Genomic DNA, 19,533 nt, shown 5'->3' with positions numbered 1-19,533 from the left:
TTACATTAGAGAGAAGTCCAGGAAAATACCCCAAACTTTCTTAAGGCATGACTGTGGGTCATTCCTCTTGCCTGCTGTGTGGTGTTAATGGAGGGAGTCAAACTCTTGGATTTGGTTTTCCCATCTGTGAAATGGGATGTTTATCCCTTCCTCATAGGCTGTTGCAGAGACAGAAAAGAAATGAAGCATCTAAGCACCCCGCGGCTCTGGGAGGGGGGGAATTCTGGCTCTGGGCCTGCCCGCCGGGCACCAAGGACCTAAGGCATGGAGGGGCTCTCTGGGCTGGAGGTCAGTCTCCTGCAGATGAGTCCGGAGGGGTCTTGCTCCCTTTCCGAGGGGGCCTGTTGGCACAGGAAAGAAGCCTATTGAGAAAGACAGTCCTGGGTCCTCATCCTGAAAAGATGGCACCAGAGTTGCAGGACTTTGCACACCAACACTATAATCTTGGAGGAAGAACCGCTAAAATCAATATCACATACCTTGTAAGTGAAAGGTGACAGGAACATCAAACTTTATTTGTGAAAATTCTCAGATCATTAGCATATTATGGATTCTTTAAGAAAATGATCGTACTCAGTTTGCAGAAGGGAATTGCAAATCCACGGGACTGTTTATTGCAGTGGGAATAAGGGACCTGCTCGATTTAAAAAAATACTGAAGGAGCCAGAGATTTGAAACATAAAGACAGTAGCAGATCAACACCACAGAATTTTATCCAAATACTGGAACCCAACTTGGAACAGAAGTTAATGAAGAATTATTTTATGAACCTATTTTCATCATAACATGTGTAAAATGCAAATTTTGGTCATTATGTAAATTAGTTACTTGGTGTAATTTACTTAATTCAAAGCACTTAATGCAGCGTGGTATGTTTTTTCCGAAGTGCCGGAGTAGACGCTTATTTTAAATTGTTTTTAATCTCGATCTTACAGCCTGATTATTTAAAGTGTTTTCCCCTTGTGTTTGTTTTTTAAATGGAAGGAACAGAACTTGGGAGAAATGAAAAACTTATGATCAGGTGAAGCTCTCCATCACCAGGGCTTCCGGCCAGGAGTATAGATAGGGCTCACGCATGGACCCCTGTGTCTGAAATGTCACGCATGTCACATACCATTGTGCAAATGTGATCACAGGTGACATTCTTCTTTCTGGAATTTGCTCTTGGATGGTTTCCTGGCTGGTCTGAAATCTGTTGGAGCAGAAGGCTCCTCGATATTGTGGGCTCTTATTATGGGTAGAAATTTGTTCTCTTTCTCAGAGAGTTTTCAATGACAGACCTTCTCCTTTAACCACTTCACAATTTTGGAATTTCCATTATCACAGAAGGGAGAGCTGACCTTTTTAGTCTTCTATTGTGTCATCTGATTATCAGGATGGCACCTCCCCTCTTGATGAGCCTCTAGAGCAAGAGAGATGACTTGTTCATTTGGGAACCCTTTGGGGGTGTTCCCAGGGCTGATGAGAATGTTGGAAGGGAGCCGACAGTCACTGAATATCTATTTTGCACTGTGCAGCAGAGATGAGCCCTTCTCTGAAGGATCGCAGCACTCCCACGAGGTTGGTGGGGTTAGCTGATTTGCAGGTAGAGGAATGGGCTCAGAGGTGTGGCTCCCCAAAGCCACTGCCTAGTGAAGGAGGGCATTCAAACCCAGGCCTGTGCTTATTCTGTGCCCTGGGGGAGTGTGGCCAATGGGACTGCTGCTGTGTGATCCCCACCCCGACCTCAAGCTGCATCCCAGATCACCATGGGAGAGGGTGACTTGTTATTATGCAGTCATGGAGAGGCCAGCAGATCGAGAGACAACCTTCATTGAAAAGGTAGTTTGTTACAATTCCCAGGAGGAGGGGGTGCACCGCACCAAGGGGACCATCAGGGGAAGCACCAGGGTTGGTCAGGAGGCAGAGGGAGAAGGGGAGCTGTGAGCAAGCGTCTTTGTTGTGGTTTCTGTAGGAAAGAATGGGTGAGGCAGGGTAAGAAGGCCAGTTTGAATAATTTCAATGGGCTCTGGGGCACAGGGGTGCCCTACATTGTGTGGTACCTGGCCCTGGGGTGATTAGAGTAGGTGGATAGGTCCCAGAGTTTGAGAGCACAGAGAGGGGATTGGTGGGGAGTGGGCTTTGGAGTGGTCGATTTTCATAGGAAAGAGGTGCTCTGGGGCAAATTGTTTACTATCTCTAGGAATTGGCTAACCCTGGAGGGGCAGTCCCTCCAGAGTCAGCAAGTCCTCAGATATCAAAGCATCAGAACACAGAAAATAAAAAGGTATGGTTAATACAGAAGGCAGGGCTTTGCAGGGCTTGGGGGTAGGGTGTCAGTCTGAAGGACTCCCAGGACCAAGTCTGCTATGACTGCTGCCTAGGCAGCTGAGGTTGTGACTGGGACAGGGGAGGCCTCCCTCCCAGAGAAGATCCTCAGCAAGAAGATGTAGGGAAGTGGCACAGTGCCCCCTGCCCCCCAGGACTCTGGGACTCCAGTGAGGGTTTTTCTGATCACCTGAAGCCAGCCCTTGCCTGGGCTCTTAGGATATTTGCTCTGGGGGACCTAAGTCACCTCAAGAGTCAAGTCAGGGACAGGTCTCCCTTCTATTTTACTGTGAGCCTGCTAGATGTGCCACATCTGTGTGTCTCTGCTCTTCGCTTTGTTGAACTCTTGTGGACCTGCCTAGTGCCTGCCTCTCCTAGAGATGTCCTTTATCATATCTACATAGATTGACTGCCACAAATGAATTCATCCATGAAATGCAGTCAGCAAATGGAACAGGTCTGGCATCTAGGAAAACTCAGCACATAGCAGAGGGGAGCCACCGTCTGCTTTGGGCTCAGTCTTACCCGCAGTACTGAGAGTTCCTTGAGGACAGGTCCATGAAGTTTTACAACTCTGCTGCTCTAGTGCCCAGCATAGGGCCTGGCCCAGAATAGTGCTCTGGGAATATTTGAGGATGGAGGAAAGAAAGTGTGGAAGGAAGGGAGGAGAGAGGGAATGCATAGCTGGGCAGCCCAGGTTTGGCAGGCACCAAATGGATTCTGAGTAGAGGGAAGGGATAGTACTTTTGATTGGAAACACAGCAGGTGGGTCTTTGCCATCTTTCTTCTTGGAAACACTGGCTGCTTGTCACCTGCAGACCCAGCCTCCATCACTCCCATTTCTGGAGCTGTTCCATGCCTTGGTGGTAGGGACAGCAGTGGGTAAAGGAGGAAAGGACCTGAGCAGGGGTCTTGGGAGTGAACTTGAATTTGGGTAAACTACATCTGGGAGGGAATTGAAAGCATATATTTGGGGGCCAGATAAGAAGTTTCAAAAAAGTCCATAGAATCAAAATTGTGTCTCAGATTTTAGAAAATTTGCCAACAATCCCCAAACACTTGTAACCATGAACTCTGTCTGGGTGTGATGAAGCAGCCCTCATATATATATATATATATATATCAATGCTAAAATCTTCTTCATAGGTACTCTCAGTTTTTGGACCTTTCTTGGAAATTGAAAGTAGTGGACAAAACAATTGGAAATGTGTTCTTTTGTTTCAGTTTTCAGAAAGAAAGTATTTAAAATACCCAGGGACTATCTGATTTTCAGAAGGAGTATTAAAGAAGTCACAGGCACAATCTTAGATTTTGAAAGACTTTTGCTCAATTTCAAAGCAGTAGGGCTTTGGCTCCACCAGATACGTGACCATAGTGCGGTTGTTGAAGTTGCTCTGCATTTCAAGCTGGTACTTACTTTGGTTCAATTTGATTTCACAGACTTCTACTATCTTTGACTCTGCATCACACTGAGCCTTGAGGTGTGTAGCACAGGAGCCCCAAACCAGGGAGCTGCTTAAGTGCTCATGGTATCCCGACAAAAACCACCCGGTGGACTAGCTGGCGTGGATGTGCCATTTATTACTCACTTTACAGGGGAGTGCACCGACAGTGGCAGGTCGTGCAAGAGACCATACATACCTCCTCCAGTCTGAGGCGCGTTATAAGGGGTCCCAGACAAAGAAGGCACAAGTCCCGCGCATGACTCTCAACTACATTACCTCAGTGTGTAAAACGGTCAAGAAGCAGTCACAGGACAAGAAGCCACTCCCAGAAGGAGATAAGGATGGAGTTACAATCCATTCCCAAAACAATACACATTCCTTCTGGCCAGTGGCTGTCTGACCAGTCCTCAGTCACGGGAGGGGGAAGGGCCATGTCCATTGACCCCACAGAGTAAATGGAGAAATGAGAAAGACCTAGATCCTGCTTCCTAGGTCCTTGAGTTAAGAAGCTTGAGGGAAGTTTGAATTCTGACTCTTGATCTGAGAGGGTCTCTGACGAGAGGTATGATATCAGTTGGGTCTTGAAGGAGAAGTAGGGTTCTGTAAATTGCAAATTGGGAGCACCCAGGTATAGAGGGTATGCGTGTGTGTGGTATGTGTGTGTGGATGGTAGTGTGTGTGGTGTGTGTGGGTGGGGGGATGTCCAGGGAAGGGCGGAGCTGCCTTTCTGGAGTTTGGGTGCATGATTTCTGGTAGTTGTGGCAGTAAGTCATGGTGGCATAAAATCAAAAACAGAAAAAGCTGTTGGGACCAGGGATTCTTATGTACCAGGCTACGATGTATGGAGTTTATTTATGTACAATAACAAAGTCTCTAGAAGTGACTTTTTATTTGTTTGTGATTGATTGGTGCTTCTGAGGTTATTAATTTCTTGGCAACTTTAAAATGAACTTATGTTTTTCATGGAGGTTTTGGAGGAGGGCTATATATGAGCAGATGTGAACTTAACAAACATCCCGGTGGGATGTATGGGAGGGGGCCCCATAGGTGGCTGGTGTAGAAGTCCCAGGGAGAAGTTGTTGATGCTCGAACCCAAGAAGGGATCATGGAGATGGGCTTGAGAGATGTTTAGGAGGAGAAGTTGAGAGCCCTTGGCTGGCCTAGGTGTCTGCTGTTGCTATTCTCTGAGCCTTCCAGAGGGAAGCCCAGGATTAGCTGGGAATGTGACCAGGAGTCCATGAGGGGAGGGGTTTGGGAAATGGGTGGGAGCAGAAGGAGCACATAGTGTCTGGCAGCCCAGGAAGAGAGGGCTTCAAGAACAGGTGATCACAGGTCAGGTGCTCTGGAGACCCCCTCCTTTGTTGAAGGCCTGGAAGTGCCAGAGGGTACACAGACCCAACATTAGGGAGTTGGTCTGTGGCGGGGAGTTGGGACAGAGCAGAGGAGGCCCAGGGCTTGGGCACTTGAGGCCTGTGTCCTCCCTTCTCCAGTCCTGTGGGTGCTCCCTGATGCTCACTGAGCCCACTTCCTTCCATGGCAGCTCCACGGTCCATGTGGTGGTGCAGGTGCATAGGTTTCCATAGGCTTCTCCCTGGTATCCTCCCAGGATTCTTTCCCACCCTACCCCCGAAGTTTCCTCCAGCCCAACACCTGTTTTCCTAGGAGCTCTGAGCACGGTTGGAAATTACCTATTTAGCACGTTGTTTATTTGTTCTGCTCTGATCTCCAGCCCCTGAAATGTGAGTTCTGTGAAAGCAGGAACACTGTGGGCTCATGCACTCTTGTTTCCCAGCCCTGAGGAGAGGGATCAACAGAGAAAGCTCTGAGTGAATATTGGAAAAAGGAGGGAGTGAATGAGCCTTGACAGGACAACCCGGTTTTGCTGGTTGGGTGTGGGTATTGCAAAGGCTTCTGGTGATAGGGTCCCTTGAGAGCCCAGAGGGAGAGTCAGGGAAGCTGAGGCCTGTCCTGTATGCTGTTGCACCAGATTCCTCATGAGGATGGACTTGCCCATGCTCCCTGAGCTGCCTCCTTTCCTAGGAGGCAAGAGGCCTGTCCCTGTTCCTGTGGGTGGCCGATGCCCTCTACGTGGTTCCTGCCTCCCCTCACTGCCTCAGAAAGCTGGGGCCTTTGCCTTCTCCTGCCCTTTATGAAATGGGGCTGCTGTGAGGCCTGCTGTGGCCCCATCAGCTTCTTTCCCAGTGCAGGTGGGTCTGGTTGGGGAGCAGCACCAGCCTGATGGACTGGGCCAGCCAGTCCACATAGGGGATGACCTAGGCCAAGGTCCAGGACCCTGGGGGCAACAAAGGGGGTACTAGGGTGTCCATTCTACTGCCCATGGGAGTAGCCTCAGCTCTGTCCCTAATCTACCATCTTGGAGAATCTTTCATTCCTGGGGAACAGCAGTGGACAGCTGGCTTTCCTGGGGGGATGGGGTAGGGTGGCATTTCAAACTCAGTCTCTTGTAAGAAGAAAGAGATTTTTATTGGAGAAGCGGGTTTCCTTGGCCTCATTCATGGGGAATGGCAGGAGGGCCAAATTTAACTTGTGCTCTCTACTGGTATTCTGACTTAACAAACATCCCCAGCCTTCCCCAAGTGCAGCTGAATAAGAGCTTCAGAGGCTGAGAGCTGACCTTTTTAGCCAAGTGGGAGCAGGCAGTTATAGCCAGGGGCTGTGGTCCCTTGGGAGTGCTGCCTTCAGCTTGCATCACTTTTTCTAGGTGTGAAGATGCAGCTGCTTGACAGGGAGCTTAACTCCTCCCTGATGGCTCTGTCGGGGGCAGCCTAAAAAGAAGGTAGGCAGCAGCAGCTGAGGACATGCAAGAGCTCTGAGGGTTTGGTTTTCTGTGTGTGCGTGCCCTTGTGTTTTCTTGTGGCACCCAAGACACCTGTTATCCCCCTACCCACTCCTAGCATATCCTCTTCCTTAAGGAAATGAAACATTCCTTTGGGTTGAGATAGTTTTAGGCAGGGGACCTCAGGGAAGGGACTGAAGGGACTTCTCTCTGAGCCTGAGAGGAGTGGCCATGGTGGCATGATGCTGAGATCCCTGGAGCCCTGCCAGACTCGTGGAGCCGCTGGCACGTACACAGAGCCTTGGCATACCCCTCCCTGAGCACATGCCCATGTAAACATTCAGAAAGTGCACTGACATAGACACAGCCAGTCTCTGCCACTTTAAAGACTTGCAGTGGCCTTGGAAGGCACTGGAAGAAGATTGGGAGCTGATAGATGGCATATCTCAGGGTGCTGCCTTCATGCCTGTCCTAGGTGGCTCCCACTGTCCTGTTCTTTGTTCTCAGGTCTAGGTCAGAGCCCAGGGCATCAGAGTGAGGACTGTTGATGCCCAAAGGGATAGGGCTGCAGAAGCTACCAGTGGCTTTGCCTTGGACTGGCCCCCATTCAGTTGCATGTGGGCAGTGGCATAGGAAATACATAATGCATCTGGTGAACTTGGTCTACCAGTTAGTTATTGCTGAGAAAGAAATCATCCCACAACTTAGTGACCTAGAACAACAATCATTTATTATTTTTTATGTCTGTTGATCATCCGGGCAGTTCTGCTCTGGCCTCACTTGTGCATCTGAATTTGGCTGGCATGTGGCTGGGGGTGGCTGCCTGGGGCAGACCTGGTTCTTCCTGATGTGTGTGCACCCTTCAGCAGGCTGGTCTGGGGGTGTTCTGTGGCAGTGCCAGGGTCCAGGAGCAGAAAAAGAAATGTGTAGAACTTGATTCAAACCTCTGCTTACATCAAGTTATACCTGTCTTGTGGGACAAAGCAGGCCATTGGTGAAACCCACAGTGGGGCTAGAAGGGTCATCAGAGTGGACAGGGTGAGGCCTGGAAATAGGACAGCCCTTGCCAGGAGCCTAAATGCAGCTACTGTCCCAAGTTCGGAAACATTTATAGCAGGCTGGTGAAAGGACAGTTTCTCAGGCGGTACCATGCAGTAGAACTTTCTGTGATAGTCCATCCTATGTGATCTATGTCTGTGCTGTCCACTATGATAGCCACCAGCCAGATGTGGCTATTGAGTACTTGGAATGTGGCTAGTGTGACTGAGGAACTGAATGTGTGGTTTTATTTAATTTTAATGAATTTAAGTTTAAATTTAAATAGCCCCATGTGACTAGTGGCTACTGTATTGGACAGCCCAGGCTGAGGGAGGAACCATCATGGGCAGTGGTGGAAAAGGAGCTGGTTTGATCATGGATGTCTGCTTGGTGCTGAGATGTTCAAACTTATAACTGGCAGGTGTGAGTTGTGCTGTTCTCAGGAGAGGGAGGGGGCAGGGCTGACGTCAGCCCTGAGTTTTTCTAGTTGGGGGTCCCCTCTCCCTGTTGCATTTCTTCTCCCTGAGCCATTTCTACGTGTTTGCCCTGCCATTCCCTTGGTTTGGTGAGGAAGCTCTGAAGAAGCTCTTCATACTTTTCTTTTAAGAGTCTTTGGGGCCACAGATCTCCAGGGCAGGGTGATGGGGACAGGGTGGCTTCTCTGGGAATCTGAGGGGTATTGACAGCCTTGGGCCTGTGTATCGGAAACCCCAGTACTGGGGCAGGCATCAGGCACTGTGGTCTTGTGTCACCTACCTTTCCTCACTTGGCAACTTTGGGTGAAGAGGGACCATCATGCTACTGGGCACCTTTTTTCTGTCTGACTCAGTGGGCAGAGCAACACTGAGGTCCCCATGCTTTGCCAGGCAAGCAGTTCTGGGCACACGTCTGTGCTCCGGGGGCCATGCTGCCTATGGATGAAGCTGGCTGAGGTATGGCTGGACTGGAACACAGGTGCCACTGGCTTGAGTATCAGTTATGCGTTTCCCATTTCTAGTCGGGATCCTATTTGGGCACTTCTCTGCCCACCCTGTGGATCATAAGGAGGTTGTGTCTATGGGCCTCCCAGATGTAGGCCCCTGAGGCACAAGCAGGTGGTACCTTCAAGAATGTGGTTTTTTTTTTTCTAGCTAAGATGGAGGCATAAGTAGACACACTGCCTCCTCGCACAACCAAAAGAAGGACAACAACAATTTAAAAACAAAAATCAACCAGAACTGACAGAAAATCAAACTGCATGGAAGTCCGACAACCAAGGAGATAAAGAAGAAACATTCATCCAGACCAGTAGGAGGGGCGGAGATGGGCAGTGGGGCAGAGAGGACTTGCAGCGGGGTGGTGGCTGGTGGACCTAGCGAGTTGGTGGATTGTGGAACGGGGCATGCAGTGCAACAGCTAGTAGACCCCACAGCTCCACATTCACGCACAGATAAACAGGGAGGAACCTTGGGGGAGTGAAACAGACCACATAACCCAGGGCTCTAGTGTGGGGAAATAAAGCCTCAAACCTCTTATTGAGAACACCTGTGGGGGTTGAGGCACCAGCAGAAGAAGCTCCCATCCTCACAGGAGAGTTCGTTGGAGAGACCCACAGGGGCCTAGAGTGTGCACAAGCCCACTCACTTGGGAATCAGCACCAGAGGGGCCCAATTTGATTGCGGGTAGCAGAGGGAGTGATAAATCTGGCAGAGAGTGGAGCAAGCGCTATTGCTCCCTATCAGACCCTCCCCCACATACAGTGTCACAGTGCAGCAACCAGCATTACCCCGACCTGGTGAGCACCTAAGGTTCCACCCCTTTATGTAACAGGCGTGCCAAGACAACAACAACAACAATAACAAAAAACCATGGCCCAAATGAAGGAACAGATCAAAGCTCCAGAAATAGTACAACTAAGCGATGAAGAGATAGCCAGCCTATCAGATGCACAGTTCAAAACACTGGTAATCAGGAAGCTCACAGAATTGGTTGAATTTGGTTGCAAATTAGATGAAAAAATGAAGGCTATGCTAAGAGAAACAAAGGAAAATGTACAGGGAACCAATAGTGATGGGAAGGAAACTGGGACTCAAATCAACGGTGTGGGCCAGAAGGAAGAAAGAAACATCCAACCAGAAAAGAATGAAGAAACAAGAATTTGGAAAAATGAGGAGAGGCTTAGGAACCTCCAGGACATCTTGAAACATTCCAACATCCGAACTATAGGGGTACCAGAAGGAGAAGAGGAAGAACAAAAAATCAAAAACTTCTTTGAACAAATAATGAAGGAGAACTTCCCCAGTCTGGCAAAGGAAAGAGACTTCCAGGAAGTCCAGGAAGCTCAGAGAGTCCCAAAGAAGCTGGACCCAAGGAGGAACACACCGAGGCACATCATAATTACATTACCCAAGATTAAGCAGAAGGAGAGAATCTTAGAAGTAGCAAGAGAAAAGGACACAGTTACCTACAAAGGACTTCCCATAAGACTGCCAGCTGATTTCTCCAAAGAGACCTTACTGGCAACAAGGGGCTGGCAAGAAGTATTCCAAGTCATGAAAGGCAAGGACCTACATCCAAGATTGCTCTATACAGCAAAGCTATCATTTAGAATGGAAGGGCAGATAAAGTGCTTCTCAGATAAGGTCAAGTTAAAGGAGTTCGTCATCACCAAGCCCTTATTATATGAAATGTTAAAGGGACTTATCTAATAAATATAAGATAAAAAATATGAACAATAAAAATGACAGCAAACTCACAGTTATTAACAACCACACCTAAAACCAAAACAAAAGCAAACTAAGCAAACAACTAGAACAGGAACAGAACCACAGAAATGGAGATCACATGGAAGGTTATCAACAGAGAGTGGGAGGGGAGAGAGGGGGGAAATGTACAGAGAATGAGGAGCATAAATGGTAGGTAGAAAATAGACATGGGGAGGGTAAGAATAGTGTAGGAAATGTAGAAGCCAAAGAACTTGTAAGTATGACCCATGGACATGAACTATGGGGGGGAATGTGGGAGGGATGGGGTGGGCAGGATGGAGTGGAGTGAAGGGGGGGAAATGGGACAACTGTAATAGCATAATCAATAAATATATTAAGAAAAAAGAATGTGGTTTTTCATAGTCCTTTTAAAATTGTAGTCAGTGACTTTCATCTCCAGTTTACAGATGAGCCAGAAGAGCACAGACTGGATGGGTGATTTGCCTGAGTGTTCAAGGAACGATACTTGGTTCTAAGTGTGATTGTCTACTGCTAGCCCTCAGGCCCTCTTGTGAGGGCTTTTCTGAGGTGGGGAATAGGGCCTCTGTGCTGACCCCAGGACCTCAGTCAGGACTGAGTGCTTTGCTCCCCTCCTTGGCACTGTGTTTGGTTCTCCTTGGCTACTCTTGTCATGTCCAGCTGGGACTAGACTTCCTGGTGAGCCAGTCCATGGTAACAGAGGCAACACAGGGACCCTGCGGTGCTCTCATGGTGCCTGGCATGGGTGGAGCTCTGGAAGTTTGTGGAATGGGCCTCAGGTGCAAGTTTGAGAGAGGAACTGGTTAGGAAAAAGTGGTTGAATTAACGCTATTTACTTTGAATTTGATTCTTTGGGTCCTTGCTTGCCCATGGCAGCCCATGAGCATCCCAGGCACCAGGAGAGTGCAGCTTATGAGATCTAGGCAGGCCCAGAGTATCCTTTAGAGGGAGTTGCTCAGGTGTGGGTCTTATCTTTGGGACCTATGGGCAGATATGGGCCAGATGAAGGAAACATCCCAGGCTTTGAAAACGTGGCTTATGGGTTGAGAGTTTGGGTTGCAAGTGATAGAGATCCAGCTGACTTGACTTTGGCTCATGGAACTGAAAAATCCAGGAGAGACAGGCTGGACACAGATGGACCCAGAGGCTTAAATGACATTTTCAGGACCCAGTCTCATGCCGGGACCTGCTTGCCTCTGCGGGCTCCACTCATTGGCAGGTCTGAGAGAAGATTTGGACTCTGGCTAAAAAAAATATTTAGCATTTCCAGCCCTCAGAAGAGGAAACGTCTCGCCAGCCCAGGGCTCACATCCTGCCCTTTTGGTGTCCACAGGGGAAAGAATAGGCCTGTCTTCCAGGTGCTGCACCAAAGTACCAGGAGGTCACTCAGTGGACCATCTTGGACCATGTGCTCTCCCTGTTGGACTTGGGATAAGAGTCACCCTAGCTGGAAAGAGAGTGGAGAAGTGTTTCATCCATGAAAGTCAGGTCCTTGGAATAAGCCTCAGGACTGGGGTGTGAGGATATATAGGCTATTCAGTCACAGAACTGGGGTGAGGTGTGCTTCAGTCAGGGTTTTCAGTGGCCTTAGATCACCACTGAGGGTCAAGGAGCCTCAGCTGTGGGGCATAGTGGGAGGTGGAGGGGACCAGGGGCCTGGGCCAGGGACCACCAGCACGTATAGCCATGAGGACAGAAGTGCCAGAACTTTCATTCCCAATGCGTGAAAGAAATAGGGAGAGAAAGGAACTCCTCATAAAGGATACTTTCTGTCCAAGGACTTGTTGAGTGGCAGAAAGTGCTCTCCATAGTGCAAGACACACTCTGGGGCTATATGCTAGTGATGGGAGTTGGGACTAAATTCTGTGCCTTTATGCAGTGGACCACTGAGGTTGACTTGGGGCCCTTACTTCTGTGGTGGCCTGTACTAGGTAGGGAGTGTTGGAGTGTTGGAGTTAGACCTTCCACAGTCTCTTTCTGCTTAAAGATGGTTCTCTCCTCCTCCTCTTCTCCCCCTACGCAGATATCCGTGGTCTCCAAAGCTTCCTAGACCAGGCCTCCCGGCTGGGCCTTGATGTCTCTTTACAAAAGGTGGACAAGAACATCAGCCACGTGTTCACCAGCCTCTTCACCACGATGAAGACGGAGGAGTTGAATCGCTACCGGGACACGCTGCGCCGTGCCATCCTGCTGCTCAGCCCGCAGGGGGCCCACTCCTTCATCAACGAGGTAGGTGGTGGGGCCTGCAGCCACAGGAGTGGCTACACAGGTGACTCAGGTGGGCTGCAGCCATGGTCCCCTCATTGTACGTAGCCCAAAAAGACATGGGAGCCCCTGAGTGCTGGGATCACAGCACATGCCAAGAAGGGGGAGACCGAGCACAAATAGTCTCCTGACTGGTCCCCAACAGGTGATCCAAGACTTGCCCAGATGGGCTGAGAGGTTGGGGGCAGTGAGTAGGAAGACTGTTTAAAAGGCATTGCCAGAGATTTATGAGGAAAAACTCAGGCGGGTAGTGGTTTTTTTTTTTTGTTTGTTTGTTTGTTTTTTTAAATTTTCTTCTCTTTTTTGACAGGTGTAAGCCTCTAGAGATAAAGTAAATTTCCAGCTGTCTGCAGTGTGGGGCAGCTCTGCCTTGGGATGTGTTAGCACCTGGAGGAGGTGCTGGCTGCATATAGCCAAGTGATACATGGTATATATGTACTTAGTTTGTCGGTGCCTTGGCTAATCAGTGATTTTTTAAAAAAACATCTCTATTAGGGGTTAGGGCCTTCTAATAAAGACAGGGCTCATGTGTTTAATAGAAAGTCAATTAATTTTAGAAGAGACAACTAGAAAACACTCTGAGCTGGCTGATTGGTGCCAGTCCTAGTGGTCTGATGGCGGAGAGATGACAGCTGGAATTGGTGGGTTTCTCTCTGGCCTGGGTTGGTTTTAGGGGGCAGGGGCCATGCTGGCAAGGTAGTGTGCCCGGGAACTGGGGCAAACAGAAGGGGGTACTAGGCGGCTGAATGCTCCCTGCAGCTTCCCCTCCAACTCGTCACCTTGTTGGCCCTCTGTGATTGAAAGTAAAATGAAGTGAGAGGCAGAATTATACTAATTCTGTTTGCTGTTCTTTGCTTGCTTATTCTGCTTTCCCCTCTAATTATTACTCAAAGTGCTACCTCATGCATCAGGAACCAGCATGAAGCCCACTGCTGGAGAACTTTAAATTTGGAATGCGTAATTTGGTGCAATTGGCCAGCAGCCCTGATGCAGTCTGTTAATCAGGCCTGGATCACGCTGGTGGTCAGCCAGGCCGTGATGTCCTGTTGTCACTCAACGTTTTCACCAGAACACATTTCCCTGTAGGAGGGGATTCATGCCAGTCATGGGCAACCCAGGAGTAGCAGCTCTAATGTGTCCAGGCATTGTCAGAATGTTCCCAGAAGTGTCTGCTCACAGGAAAGCTTTTCTCCTCGTTAAATTCCCCAGCCAGAGGTAGCTCTGGTGATGGTGTCTGCTCATTCTGCCGCCAGCCTCTTCCCTCTCTTTTCTCGCCAGTCCCTTGCCTCCTCTTTTTGCTTTATTTCCTCCTTGTCTCTACTCTTGCTGTTAAGCTTGGAAGTGGGGAGAATATTGGTTTGAAAGTTATACAATTTGGGGGCAAATCCCAGTACCCCCTGCACTTATTGATTATGTAGCTTTGGGTAATTTGCCTCTCCTTGTATCCTCACTTTCTTTGTCTATCAAGTAGAGATGAAGGAGATGACAGGTACAGATAAAGCATTTGGTGTGTAGCTTCTCAAGAAGCACCCACTCCCTTTTCACTGTACACATTTATCATATCCCTTCTGGAGAATTCAGCCCTTCCTCTGTCCCTAGGCCTTGCAGGGATTTAACACATAACCATGAATGGCCTAAGGATATTATTTCCAAGTGGCTAATTATGCAGACTCCTGCAGTGTTGGATGTTCTGAGCTGACTTTGGCCTGTTGTTGCCTGCTCCTTCCCCTAGATTGGTTTGCAAAGCCTTTGCTTTGCTAGGTGCTTCAGAGCTGGGGATGCCCCTAGAGTGAACATCTGGTAAGAGTGACAAGCCCCTGAGAGTGGTGGCTGGAGACTGTGGGGAAAGACAGCAGCTGGACTTCATTCCTTCGGCTCCAACTGGTCAGAGTCTTGGTCTCTGGTTCCAAGTGACTACCACCAGTAGGGGTATACCATCCTTTTGGGGGTGGCCACCACAGGCATCCCCTAATCCTCCCACTTTACAAATGAGGGAACTGAAGCTGAAGAAGTTAAAGGACTTGTTTAAGGAATGGAAGTAGTTACCAGGGGACTGGACAGAATTCAAGTGCAGATTTGACCCACCTCAGAGTCCTCACTGCCATGCCGCTGGGATGGCCACAGAGTACAAGGGATTACAGTGACAGTAGTGGCTAAAAGATGGCTATGCTGGCTTCATGTGGAGAGCGTGGTTCCAGGGTCTGACAGAAGTTTAGGATGTTGATGCCGAAAGAATTTTAGTGCATCTACCATGAGCTATAGGGGAAGGAATCTGACCCTGGAGGTGAACATGACCTGTATGACCCATGTGGCTGACTAGCCCAGCAAGTAGCAGGTCCCCTGGTAGAGACCTGGGGATGCCTTCCCAGCAAGGAGCTTCGTTCACTACCTGGAGTCATTCCATGGGCTTCTTGAGCAGACTGACGCAAACTCTTCTTTGTTGTGACAAGGACAGACAATGTTCATAAGGGTGACACAGTGACAGGACATGCCCTTAATTTGTGAACTCCAAACATTGTTATGGGGCAGTAAATGCCTCCCCACCCCACTGCTATGGATGGCATGTAGCTGTTGTGCCTGACCAGGGCTGGCCTGGGTGACCACAGGAAAGATGGATTATGTGGCCCTTCCAGCTGTAACTGCTCCCCTCCCCCACTTGAAAAACTTGGCTGTTGGCATGGATGGAACTGGAGGCTATAATGCTAAGTGAAATTAGCCAGGTGGTAAAAGACAGATACCATGTGATCTCACTTATGAGTGGATTCTAACAAACAAAATAAACTAATGAGCAAAGTAGAACCAGAGGTGTTCAATCATGGAACAGACTGACAGCTGTAAGAGGGCAGGGGAGAGGTGGGGACTGGGTGAAAGAAGGTGAAGGGATTAGTCAAAGAACATACATGAAGGATCCATGGACGTGGACAACTGTGTGGGGATTGACTGTACAAGTGTGAGGGAGCAGACTGGGTGGAGGGGGCAAAGGGAGAAAAATTGGAATAACTGTAGTAGCATAAACAATGAAACATTAAAGAAAGAAAGGAAGGAAGGCAGGCAGGCCTGGCTGTTGGGAGTGAGGGAGGAAGATGACTTTTTATATTTTGCTACATGTGTATTGTTGGGAAGGCTGGCACTTACACTGTCATTGGTGACAAGTTCTGCATGACATGGACTTAGCTGCCTGGGATCAGCCGGGCTGTCCATGTGCTGTGTTGGGAGCCACTGCCTTTCCTATGATTGTGGGGGTCTTGGCCTGGGGGCCATGTACACTAGCTTTTCTGTGATCCCTCTTATGGGGAGCTACCCTTGCTGGAGCCACAGGTTTGGGAAGCAGTGGGTGGTAGGTGGGAGGGTGGGGAGTGCAACAAGCTGGGGTATTGGGGTCTACCTGGGGGACTGTGTGGGTTTCTGTAACAGGCCTACCTCCAGATTCACCTCCAGATCCCTTTTATTGCTCAGTCTTTTTCTTTTTTTTTAAAGATTTTTTATTTTTAGAGAGAGGGGAAAGGAGGGAGAAAGAGAGGGAGAGAAACATCAATGTGTGGTTGCCTCTTGTGTACCCTGTACTGGGGACCAGGCCTACAACCCAGGCATGTGTCCTGACTGGGAATCGAACCAATGACCCTTTGCTTTGCAGTCTGGTGCTCAATCCACTGAGCCACACCAGTGAGGCTTATTGCTCAGTCTTCATTCCACATCCCCTTCTTTGAGGTCTTTTGATCACAGCCTTGACAACCACACATCAGTGCATTAACTTTAAAAGGCTCCCTTCGGGGAGACTGAGCTCAGGGTGGACAGCCATCTGGTCCTCTGACCTGAGATCTGGAGCCCATTGTGAGCTGCCTGTGGGGGCTGCTGAGGGTGCAGGCCATGGAGGGAGCTCTTTTCTTAGCAGGAAGGCTGCTGCGCCTTGGGCTTGGTGTGGGAGCTGAGTGAGGGTTGGGGAGCTTTATAGTCACCCTATACTTGGGAAGTGAGTTGGAGTCTTTCTGTCCTTACCTGGGCCTCGGCCCCTGTCTGGATTGCTGGCTGCTACATGAGGCTTCATTGGGCAGTGATAAGCACCCCTGATGCTCTGTTCTCATGTAACCCATCAGCCTGAACTACCAGCCAGGGCAAATGTGTTTCTTCTCTTCATTCTAGGGCAGTGGAACTCCTGAAGTGACCAAGGTGACAGCTGCTCGGAGGGGCCAAGAGCAGAGGCTGTGCCCCTGGGACTCCTGCCTACATATGCTGGAGCCTTCTCCATTCTGTTCATGGGTTCCTTGTTTTATTTCTCCAGCATGTTATGAGCCCGAGCACTGTGCCAGATTCTTTGCTGGACACTGAAGCTATTGTCCTTGCCCTCATGGTGCTCCTAGCTTGGTAGGGAAGACAGAGGTATAAACAGACCCCTTTGCCTGTAACAGCAGAGGTGTGAACCAGGTCCTGTGAAAGCACCAAGGACAAGAGCAATGCCCTCTGCCCAGCGACAGATGGTGCTGGCCAGAGGGTCAGTGATGCTTCCTGGAGTAGGTGACACTGTGGCTGGGTCTATGGGAACAAACTTTCAATAACCCCATAGTCAAGGCAGGCCTGGGGGAAGAGAGGTCAGAGAACCCCAGGGTGCTTGGGGACTCGTGTGTCATGCGATTGCAGCAGGGGGTGCGTAGGGTGCAGAGGGGCTGGAGCTGAGGCTGGGATGTCAGCAGGAAGGGGCTCCCTAGTCCAGCAAGGAGAATCTGAACTTTAGGATGCTTTATTCTTGGGTCCTTCTCAGGGTCTTTGAGGTTAATTGCCTAGAGCGCATTCCATAATCACTGCCCCAGGGCTCTTGGGTGGTATGTGTGTCTTATTGTTCTTTCTTCTCCAGTTCAGGTTTGATGGGCAGATCTCTAGTTCACAGTCCATTTTGGCCCTGGGCTTCATCTCATCTTCCTGGAGGAGATTCCTTCTGTCAGTCATCCATCTGTCCATCTGTCCATCTGTCCATCCATCCATCCCTCCATCCCCCCATGCACCCTGTCATTCATCCATCCAATATGAATTGGGTGCCAATGACAGACCATGAACCATATCAAGAGTAGCTGGGACCACAGAGGTTTCCCCACTCTATGGCCATAGTCCTTCTGGGCATTCTTTTCCGTAGCCTGCCAGAAAGGGCAGGCTCAAGGCCCTTACTCACTGAGGCCTCCTTTCGGCGTGTGCTGGGGACTCCGGGACTTTGTCATTTCAGCTCTCATTCCTCATTTTTGTGCCCCATCTCTAGTTGTACTTAGGCCTTTCTCTTTCTTTTGTGTCCTCTTTATTTCCTCCTCTCTTCTCCCCTCCCATCTCTCTTGTTTCACTGGAAAGAGTAGAAAAAGTAAACTATTTTAAGTAATAGTGCTGCAGGTGGCATTTAACTCTGCAGTTAGACAGATACCACTGATCTCTTCCTGTAGTGAGAAGGATGAGAGAGAGAACACGAGGGCAGTGGCCTGTTCGTGGGACAGCTCCCCATTGATCTGGGAGTGGGGGTCACCTGTCACCCAGGCTGGGAAGAGTGAGTGAATGTGAAGGGACAAAGATAGAAATGGCCACTCCCAATAGCTCTCCCCACCCCTAACCCAGACTGGTTCCTAAGCAAGGAGTGTGGCTGGAGGCAATTTAACCCTCTCTAGAGGCATAGCCTGGGGTAACTCCTGGCTTCTAGTCATTGCTTTTCAGAATATGCTGGAGTGAGTGACCTTGCTCCCACAATTTGAATATAAAGACTGCGCTTTTTAATTCATTTGTAGCAAAGGTAAAGTAAGTAATCACAATGTTCTGTTGTCCCACATGATATATGCAAATATTTCCCACTCTACCACGGTAACTCTTTAGCAGATGATGTTATCACTCAGAGCTAGGATTATTCTGTGCTATTTAAGTGTTATTTACCAGAATATTTTAAATCACTAATTAATTAAAGATTAATTTTTAAATGTGGCCCTGCATTTGCATTTAATTACATCCTACTGTTTACGGATTTTAAAGCCTCAGCACTGTAGCAAAAGTGCTACAAGTCTGAGAAATTCATTCCCCCTGCCCCTCTCCACTTTAGAAATTGTTAGAAATGAGATCCTGAGGAAGAGGTGAGCAGGGATGTCAAACTCATTTTCACCGGGGGCCACATCAGCCTTGCAGTTGCCTTCAAAGGGCCAAATGTAATTTTAGGACTATATAAATGTAACTTCTCCTTAACCGTTAAGTGAGAGCTCGCTTTGCCGCTGGGTAGAAACAAGGTGCTGGGCCAGATAAAACAAGGTGGAGGGCTGGATTCGGCCTGCAGGCCTTGCGTTTGCCACCTGTGCTCTAGAGTTTGTTCTGTCAGGTTTGGAGCTCAGTGATGCTCAGGGCAGCCAGCGCTCAGGGCCTGGCTGACATGGAGAAGGGAACAGGGAGCTGTCTGGCCAGGGCCTGTGTCCTAGATTTCGCATGGCCACTGTCTCCTTCCTTCTCTGCTTCTGCACTCCACTTATCCTTCCAAACTCCCTGCATGCTGTGGAAGCCATTGTAGACTCCCTCCCTGGGCACCAACAAGCTCTGGGCTTATCAGGCTCTGTGCATCCCAGCCCACTGCCCCTTTTCCGTGACAATACTTCACATCCTGGGAACCTGCTGCACCCTGAGCACACTGCCATTGCCACCCCCACTCTGACCATCTGTTCGTACCTCCACCCCATGGGACCTAGGAGTGTGTGAAGGCAGGAGCTGGGACATGTTCATCTTTGTTCACTGCCTTCCGGGTTCTGTGGACATTGGTTGGCAGGCAGATGGAATCCAGGAGCTCCCACCTCTGCCCCAAGCAAACAGTCTGTAGCAGCTGATTGCCCACGGGTCAGACTAAACACATTCATAACTCTAGCCAAGCAGGGATACTTGATTGTTCTGAAAGTATTTAATGTTTGATTTTTTGATATTTCAAAGGAGCATCCAAGCCCTTGTCAGGGGGAAATAC

At 49.2% G+C, this 19,533-nt stretch overlaps 1 protein-coding gene across 4 annotated transcripts in view; it reads left to right on the top strand.

The window, feature by feature from the left end:
* Window positions 1-19,533, top strand: part of GRID1 (glutamate ionotropic receptor delta type subunit 1) — a 725,082-nt gene that overhangs the window by 225,872 nt on the left and 479,677 nt on the right. For 2 of the 4 annotated variants that reach the window (XM_053923339.1, XM_053923338.1), the window contains exons 4-5: window positions 12,334-12,539; window positions 16,716-16,742. In XM_053923339.1, the coding sequence (XP_053779314.1) occupies window positions 12,334-12,539; window positions 16,716-16,742 (233 nt within the window). The remainder of the gene's footprint in view (window positions 1-12,333; window positions 12,540-16,715; window positions 16,743-19,533) is intronic. The other 2 variants (XM_053923340.1, XM_024561244.3) reach the window with 1 other exon arrangement.

This window comes from Desmodus rotundus, chromosome 4 (assembly GCF_022682495.2).
Source record: "Desmodus rotundus isolate HL8 chromosome 4, HLdesRot8A.1, whole genome shotgun sequence".
Lineage (NCBI taxonomy): Eukaryota > Metazoa > Chordata > Mammalia > Chiroptera > Phyllostomidae > Desmodus > Desmodus rotundus.
The sequence above is the reverse complement of the archived record's forward strand: the minus strand, read 5'-3'. Positions and strand labels throughout refer to the sequence as shown.